We start from the raw sequence: 9051 nt of genomic DNA on the forward strand, positions 1-9051 counted from the left end.
GTAGTTGGTGAAAAAATTGTCTGCGGTGATACAACTCTGGTACATGTACGTTTTCACTGGATCCTTTTACATCTGGTTGTTTTCTTTCTGAGTGTTTTGTTTTAAAGCATATCAGGCTACACAATCAGGAAACTAACCCTGTGGTAATACTTGACATGATCAGTGACATTCCAGGCCGGATCTTTATCTCAGATCAAGTCTAATCTACCGTCGCTGGTCGTTTGAAACTGATTTTTGGGTATTTTAGTAAAATTCAATGCGGTTTGCGGTTCTGTAGCATATTTCTGTGCGGTTTTGCGGTTTTCGGACCCCCCTTACGCCCCCTTACGATTTCAATCATTCAAGTTCTGATTTAAATTCCTCAAACTTTTGTTTTCTACTGTGCCTTGGTCTGCCATGGAAAAAAAAAATGCATGGATTTTGGCAAGCTTGGCCTCCTACCTGACTATTTCCATGTGGCCTGTCTTAGAGGCTAAGTGTAATGGAGGATCTGTTTTACGGGCTTCGCCATTTGCTAAAGCACTCCTTACCTCTCTGGATGAGAGTAGCAGTTCAACAGCCTGGACAAAAAGGTACCAAATGAATTTTACTGCAATTATCCCGGCGTAATTCCAATCGAATCCAATCGAACAGCAATCGTTCGATTGGGTTTCCGTAATCGAACATAATCGAACTCACAATAAAATTTGGTCAATCGAACAAAATCTAACATTCAATTACCGAACAGTCGACAATCGAACTCAATCGAAAAGTCGATTACCCAGTTTGTTTATATTGCGGACATTTTGTACGCCGCACTGTACCCCTAGTTAGTCCTGCGTGATTTACTTGTCAAGAGACGGATTCCAAACAAAATCGAATCAGATTGAGTTTGATTGCGTTGGATTCTGTTTGATTGGTCCGATTGGTTCAAAAATCGAACTCACAGCAAAATAGATGTTTGATTTTTGATTTTTATCGAATGATTGGTGTTCGATTGGGTTTGATTGATTTTTGGTTCGATTTTGTTCAGTTGGATACGCCGGGAATTATACATGTCCATTTTACATTGAGCACAGGGTGGCATCATAATTATTATGAGATCTTGAACAATGACATCACCAGCAACCATACTGCTCGGAAGCATATTTGTTCAAAATTCAATATAAGGGATGACTTAGCAATGTTGGGAAGTTGCACAAAGTGTGTTTTTCTCATAATTTAATAATCAGAAATTCTTTGGGATCTTTTGTACGGAATGACCTGATTAAAACCATCAATTATGCATGCAAGAATGAGGGTTAAAAGTGCTACTTACATGTACATGTCCATATCTGCAGGCAAGGTCCAGAGCAGTCTCTCCATTGTTGTTTACAGTCAGGGAGAGACACTTCCTGTCCAAAAGCACTTCTGCCTGTAAATGCAAATAAAACAATTTTTTTCTTATTAAAAAATAATTCATTAGACATTTAATGAGTTTACAGTTGATTTGCCCAAACTACTATTCACCAGACACAATTTGCTGCCGGGAGGACTCAAAGTTGTTGAACCCAGTGTTAATCTTTACCCTAACATGTTTAGAACAAGGAATAGCGTACCGGTACATTGCATTTCCTTTGGCTCACAGAGCATGCTTTAGGAGCAAGAAATAATATACATTGCACATGATTTGATTTTCTTGCCTGGAAAATCACCAGATCTACACCTACAGGTACACATGTCATAGTCCACTATTATTTGCAGGAAAGACATCACATAATGCAAATGATGCCAATTTAATTATCAGTAATTAGTGTTTTCTTTTTCACATACCACATCAGAGTTGCCATGTTGACAAGCTAAAATAAGAGGCGTATCTCCATTTTCACAACATGAATCTACTTCAGCTCCAGACTCCACTAGCAGCCGAGCAACTTCAACCTTTCCTGACCAAGCCGCTAAATGTAAGGGGGTCATCCCTATAATATGACAGCAATAATTATTAATCAAATTAATTAATTATTAATGAAAAACATTGATAAATCACCACTGAGGCCACTTGAAACTGAAGGTTAAAATAGTGCACACTGAAGGAAGGTTGACCAAATAAGCTTTTATTGTCCAGTTGGTTGAGCAGAGGAGTCATGTTGGTATTTTAAAAGAAAGAATAAGGCTAAATGCAAAGAAAGGTACCGTATTTATTCACTTATAAGACGCACCCTAAACTTTCAAAGACGATTTTGTCAAGAAAGCAAAATGAAAATTTCACCTAAATACCCTGTTATAAGACGCACCCGGAATTACGGGAAATTTTGTTGACCACGTTCGTTGTAATTACAAAAATTTACTTTCATAAGTTACTAATTGCGATGCTTTCATTCTCAAAACAAAAGCGAAAAAGTCACACGTTATAAACAATTGCAAAAAAGTCACACATGGACAATAGCAAAAAAGTCACACTTTTTACTTCACTCAAGTCTTCCTTCTCAGGAAACAGTGTTTTAAGATATGAATACTAATTGATCCGTTTTTACGTTTATAAACAATACTCATCTGACAGATCTTTCATTCATTGCAAAACTCATCTTACTCTTCGAAAATTCATTCAGCGTACCGTAAATCAGTAATCATGCCAAGCACTTGTCGTCATTCCTATGATCTGTGATCCTGTAATTTATTTACATACTCATTTCACTTAAGCTTTAATTTTGGGGAAATTTGGAAAAGTTAGATTTTGTTGCGCGAAAATACTCGGTTATAAGACGCACCCCAAGTTTTGAGCGGATTTTGATCGAACTAGTATATTTTCTCGTCAAAAATGGTGCGCCTTATAAGTGAATAAATACGGTAAATCCTGCATCAGGCCAAGTCACCTGCACAACCAGAGCTTATAATTCCTGTAGCATGAAACAACTAGGAGCATTCTATTCAACCCTGGATTGGGTGCTAGTCTATCGCAGCATTATATTTTATCCAGCATTGAATTTGCCAGTTTTAAACTTTATCCAGCATTAAATTTTCTAGTACCCTTTTATACACCTGGGTGGAGAGATGCATTGTGAAAAAGAAAACAATGCAATGACCTCAGCCACAGCTAGAACCCAGATGGTCCATTATTTGACATGATATAAATCACCTTTCTTATCTTTTGCATTGACATCACATTCTAACTCAATAAGGGTCAAAACAACTTCACTGCTGCCTGTGAGAGATGCATGATGGGTGGCTGTAAATCTATCAACAAAAAATAGTGTTCAGTGTTAAAATCACACAATGCCACAACAAAATAAATAAAAACAATATTTGGACTGGCTTATATTACAGAGGTAACCGTATTATTTATGCTATACATTTGGCCAATGTATGCGAAATAATGTAAGTTCTAGAAATTACAATGGCATAAAATTTATTATAAAAATGATAATAAAATAAATTATTTTAACCAATGCTTTTATTATTGCAAATACACATAACAGATGTAATAAAAAGTCTTTACCCATCTTCATCTTGTATGTTAACATTGTATTTCTTGCCACCTTTTTCTAAAAAAGAAGAATAACAATAATAAAACTATGATGACACACAATGAAAAAAAAACATGACTCTGAAACAATAAAGTTATTTCATAGTATCATACCTCATTGTTACTTAATTTCGTGGGACTAAAGTTTCACTATTTCTTACTTAATTATCGTAAAATGGTGAGGTCAAAATCTGTTTCCATGGCAATGTCATATGAGGTTAAAGATACACTATTTTGGACCTTTCAAGGCTAATAACGCAAAAACTACTCGGTGAAAGTTTTTCTTTTTCACATATGTTTATATACAACCAACAAAATAAACATTTTTGCAAATTTTTAGAGGAATCTGTCAAAAGGATTCGGAGCTACGTTATTTTTGCATAAAGTTAAGGTGGCTCTGAACATTTTGTTATGGTTCATTAGGTCATACTATATTATGTATGTATTGTCTGGATTTGAGCCAGTGATCTTGTACACGTGCTAGAATACAGTTTTGAGTTCCGCCATCTTGTGTGTTCTTGTCGTTCCATTAATTTTCTCCCTTCCAAAACATAACAAATTTATTGTCATATCATTTCTTTTGTCCTTTAGACAAAAAGATATGAAAAACAAAAACTTTTACCATCTAGTTTTAGAGTAATAGCCTTAAAGAGTCAAAAATAAGTTATCTTTGACCACTTTTACTAGCCACCTTAACAGGTAATAATAAACTGCTCATGTCAATATTAAAAAATTGCTAAATGCTTCATCACAAAACAAAAACAAGTGTTTTAATTAAAAGCTGTCCCATTTAATTAAATCTCTAAAAGGCACTGGCCTTTTATCATGTTTATATACAGTGTAATCTGTATTAAGCAGACACCCATTTTAAAACAGATTCCTATAGAATATGTTATATTGTGTCAAAATTATACCATACAAGTCATGTAATTTCTAATGAATGTTGGATACTTCTGGGACTACTCTTATGGGACTACTCTTATGGGACTACTCTTACTCTTCACAGAAAATTAACAGAAACCATAAAACTTTTGAGGACTACGGAATTGGACAAGATACAGGCCAGAGAGTTTTTACTCAAATATTATTATTTCCCAAATAATTTGGACAATATGAAGTTGTATTATGTGTTAATTATATTGTGCATTAGACTATGTGCTGTCTAAATTAGAAAATAATTGGAAAGTAATGCCTAAAACAACCCTCCAAGTTTATTTTTCCTTAGTGGCCATTCGGCCACCAACTGCTCAAGTTTGGTTGCCAGTGAAAAATTTTAGTCACTAAATTAAGCTCACGCTTTAAATCCTTCTTCTCAATTAAGGTTGCCAATCTGGCGACTTCAGTTCCAATTTAGTCGCCAGCTCCAAAATTTTAGACGCCATGGCAACTAAAATGGTCTTAACTTGGAGGGTTGTAAAAGAGGATTTTGCTATAGCAATATAATTATTCATTTAATCAACTTCATAAATCTTACATGAGCTCATGTTTTACTAAATCAAACAGAATCCCAGACCCCAGGCAATTTTGTTGACTCTATATAAATTTACAGGATCCATTGTGTTTAGGAAGGCATTTTTCTCTCTGTTTTTGGTTTAAATTGACAACAAATCATTCAATTCAAAGCAGGTGTTTTTTCGACTTATTAAAATTTTGAAATATTCAAATGGATAGAAGAAGCAATATTATAAATATATTGTGAAAAATATGATGTAGACCTGTAGGTGTCGTGAATAAAAATAATTTTATTATTCAGAAGGATTCTTGATACACAAAATTCTATAATTGCTTATAATAAAGAAATGTGTGATACTCAATAGTATTAGGATAATGTTTTGAACTTGGAACTAAATGGTTTAATTTAAATAATTTAGTCCAAACATACATAGGTTGGGTTTCCTTAATTAAATTATATCATATTGTCTTGCACTTTTGGACAAAAACCCCAACACAAGGCAATCAAACAGAAGGAAATAATATTTGTCTGATTGCGAGTACACCTGTGTCAAAATTTAGACAACTCCAAAAGAAAATAAAGTAGGAGAATCCAAAAGAACATATCATTTAGTTAAATAAACTAATAAACAAATAAATTGGCAGATGATGGGTACCTAAAAAAAATAATATGTAAACACTTTGATATTCAGTGACATATTAATGACTGAAAAATAAATTGGATCATTGAATTTTACTAAAGCTCATACATATTATTATTATTTTTGTAATGTCAAGAAAATTATGTGGGTTTTGCAATCAAACTTAAATCTCTCTTTCAATACTTGACTTTATCGAGATGTGAAATAGATACATAATTATTTAATTGACCAACCAAAAGTGTTCTAAAATCGTCACGTGAAATGTAATCAAACTAAAAGTGAATATTTGACTTGAAGTTTTACGTCTTATTCATATAGTATGCATACAATATCCGGAATCAATATCTTCTTTAAATCTTTAAAATCGTTGAAACAATAAACATGTGAGTTACCGAATGAACATTTCCGATCGACAAATTCTAACTCACGAAATTTAGAATAAAGAATTCTCGTGGTGGTTATTTCTAATAAAAGCCAACCTACTCTTGTAAAATGGCTGACAAATGCCCCATTAATTAGGCGAGCTGAATACAGCTTTATTGCTGATTCAGTGAAGGAGAATGCAAATCTCTCAACACCTTTCAGACACGCGAACGAGACCTCTTGCGAAACAAACCAGGTTTTTACATGTAACGAAAAAGCGACCATATTTTCAAATACGAAGGCCACATTAAATGATTATATTGTTTTAATATTCCCTAATAGTAAACCACAGTTGTGACACACATTAATCATAAATGAAAGAGGTTATTTCGTATTTCTCGTTAAAAGGAAAGTTTTCCAGATATTAAGCTAAAACTTCGTTCACATGTTTGTATAATTGATAGAAGTACTCACTTGATTTAGCCGCTTTTATTTTTGCCGCTATCTTCCTGAATGCATTAAGATCGCTGGATTTTACCGCCTGGAGTAATTCCTGATCTTTTGCCATGACATTAAATGTTTATCTGTCCACAGGCAACTGTCTGGCTGGCTTCAACCACTTTGAGAGCAGCTGGTTCGCGGGCTTGTTCAAATTGGTCAATTCTCTTCAACAAATAAGCTCCACATCTCATCACATATTCCACGACAAAGCGAAAACAATGCTTTTCCTTAGTTCATTTTCAAAACAGGCGAGACGTCGAAGCAGTATAGGAATTTAAATCCACAGAAATACACTGCTCATTTTATAGCGGTGAACAAAGTAAATAGTCATTCGAGAACGGAATCGATTTTACGACGTGACATCGAGATGATCTCGGATTTGCGAAAATGACGTCACAAGTTGACGCGAGGGCGGTCATTAGACCCCCACGGGACCCACCCTTTGAAGCAAATGTGCAGTGGACTATGAAATTAAAACCGTGGAAAATCCATAGGCAGTAAGGACTCCTTTCTTTCTTTTTGACTTTGCTTTGCAGATTTTTTTCTCTTTACGCCTTACGCGACACAACACACTCCAGCAAGACAGTGTACGCACAGATCATGTTGACAACAAATTTGAAACTACTCTCGCTGCTTTTCGGATTTCTTTAACAAGCGCAGCAGGAGTTTGGCTATACCTATTTTAATCTGTTTTATTGTATCCTCAGGGAACGTGGAGCCGGTGTGTGTGTGTGTGTGTGGGGGGGGGGGGGGCTTTGGGTATTAGGCATAAGGCCTCCAAAAATATTTCCGAGAAATAATTAAAGACTTACTAGAGAAGAGAAGAGTCTCTAAAGCCCGCCTAAGTCAGCCCGCCAACACCCCTCCCCCCCCCCCCCCCATTGGAAAAATGCTCCGCGGTTCCTTTTTTTTTTGAAGATATTAGCTAGTTATATGAATAATATTGGCTATAAGTTACTCTAAAGTTCGAGAGAAATTTAAGTTTATGTTATGTTGTTTTATACTTCGAATCTAGCAAGGACTTTTTAAATAACGAATGTACCTACAAGACCACAGCGACAAACCGGCAAGTGGTAAGGGATCTCTTGTAAACCTGGATCAGTAAATTATATAAAATGAAAAATAAAGACGACAACTGATTTCATTTCATTTCGGTCCCTGTTTTTTGAAGATATTAGCTAATTATATTAATAATATTGGCTATAAGCTACTCTAAAGTTCGAGAGAAATTTAAGTTTATGTTATGTTGTGTTATACTTCGAATCTAGCAAGGACTTTTTAAATAACGAATGTAATTTTTAATCTACAAGCCCGGGGGGGGGGGGTACTCGAAAAATTTTTGTACGGGGAGGCTCCGCCCGGATATCTAACCCCTTACCCTTTTATATACCATTTTGATAGAAAAGGTAACCCTTTTGTATACCTTTTATTGCCAAAAGGCACCCCTTTCATATACCTACACGACATCACATTAACCTAAAACAGGAAGTTTTCTTGTCATTTTTATGTAGCGCTTAATAAATTAAGACGATACAGCCAAAAGTTGCGTCTGCTCGAAATATTTAATGTAAAGGCCTTTTAAAATATCATTATGGCAGATTTCCCTACCCTTTCATATACCTAAACTTGTGAAATCCCTACCCTTTTATATACCTGAAGCCTGAAAAAGGTACCCCTTTCGGGCGGAGCCTCCCCGTATAGGCCATTATAGGGAGTACCCCCGCCCACCGGGTCTACAAGACCACAGCGACAAACCGGCAAGTGGTAAGGGACCTCTTGTAAACCTGGATCAGTAAATTATTTAAAATGAAAAATAAAGACGACAACTGATTCCTCGCGAAGCGAGGCCGAAGGCCGAGCGTAGCGGGGTGTATAATTTTGTCCCTCAAAGGGATCAGGCGGGATGAAATCTTGTGTGGAGTTTACGGTCATATATATTTCTATATATATTTGCGAGCTTGGTGTGTGGCGGAAATGACGTCACACGGCCGCCGCGCGCTGGTGGCCTAATGGTAAGGCGTCGAACTAACTTGAAATCAGATCTTCGGACCTGAGGTCGGGGGTTCGAATCCGGCTAGGGTTTTTTTTTTCTTTTTTTTTTGTGGGTTCGAATCCTGGGCCTTTCATTTTTATCGTTTTTCTTTTCGGATTAAAATAACATTGATTTCCACATAATACTCCCTCAACGCCTATTCAGGCTATAAACCTTTCATCGCCATCAGGGGCGCGCGGGCGGAGGCTTCGAATCCTCCTGCCGTTCGTTCTTCTTTTTTTTATGCCATCAAATAAATGTCCAAAATGCGACTATCCAATAATTTGTCGATGATTTTGAAAATAGCCTGCGCTTCCCAACGCTTTATACCTCTTTTATACGAACCAGAAAAAGCCACCATCTTTAAAGCGGAGTAGACCCTGGGAACGAGGGTGTCGCGGCCGTGCCCGTTGAAATAAAATTTCTAACAAATATATCTTCCTGCCTACTGTGGAAAATTGAATATGTACAATTAAATTAATGTTCAACTTCAAATAATCCACTCCTTATTTATAACACCCTCCCCCCCCCCCCCCTCCCCAACCCAGAGCTTCGCGAGGCCCTGCGAGTCACGTATTACT

General features: G+C 36.2%; 1 protein-coding gene across 5 annotated transcripts in view; it reads right to left on the reverse strand.

Moving 5' to 3' along the window:
• The window catches only part of LOC144632388 (uncharacterized), a 37788-nt gene extending 30913 nt beyond the window's left edge, over window positions 1-6875 (reverse strand). For 2 of the 5 annotated variants that reach the window (XM_078491026.1, XM_078491024.1), the window contains exons 1-6: window positions 6412-6875; window positions 3455-3500; window positions 3095-3192; window positions 1792-1937; window positions 1298-1393; window positions 442-560 (exon numbers count right to left, since the gene is read on the reverse strand). In XM_078491026.1, the coding sequence (XP_078347152.1) occupies window positions 442-560; window positions 1298-1393; window positions 1792-1937; window positions 3095-3192; window positions 3455-3500; window positions 6412-6505 (599 nt within the window). In that variant the 5' untranslated portion in view covers window positions 6506-6875. The remainder of the gene's footprint in view (window positions 1-441; window positions 561-1297; window positions 1394-1791; window positions 1938-3094; window positions 3193-3454; window positions 3501-6411) is intronic. The other 3 variants (XM_078491025.1, XM_078491022.1, XM_078491023.1) reach the window with 2 other exon arrangements.
• Between the last annotated feature and the right edge of the window lie 2176 nt (window positions 6876-9051).

Source organism: Oculina patagonica, chromosome 12 (genome assembly GCF_052425735.1).
Source record: "Oculina patagonica isolate OP01 chromosome 12, crgOcupat, whole genome shotgun sequence".
NCBI classification, from domain to species: Eukaryota; Metazoa; Cnidaria; class Anthozoa; order Scleractinia; family Oculinidae; genus Oculina; species Oculina patagonica.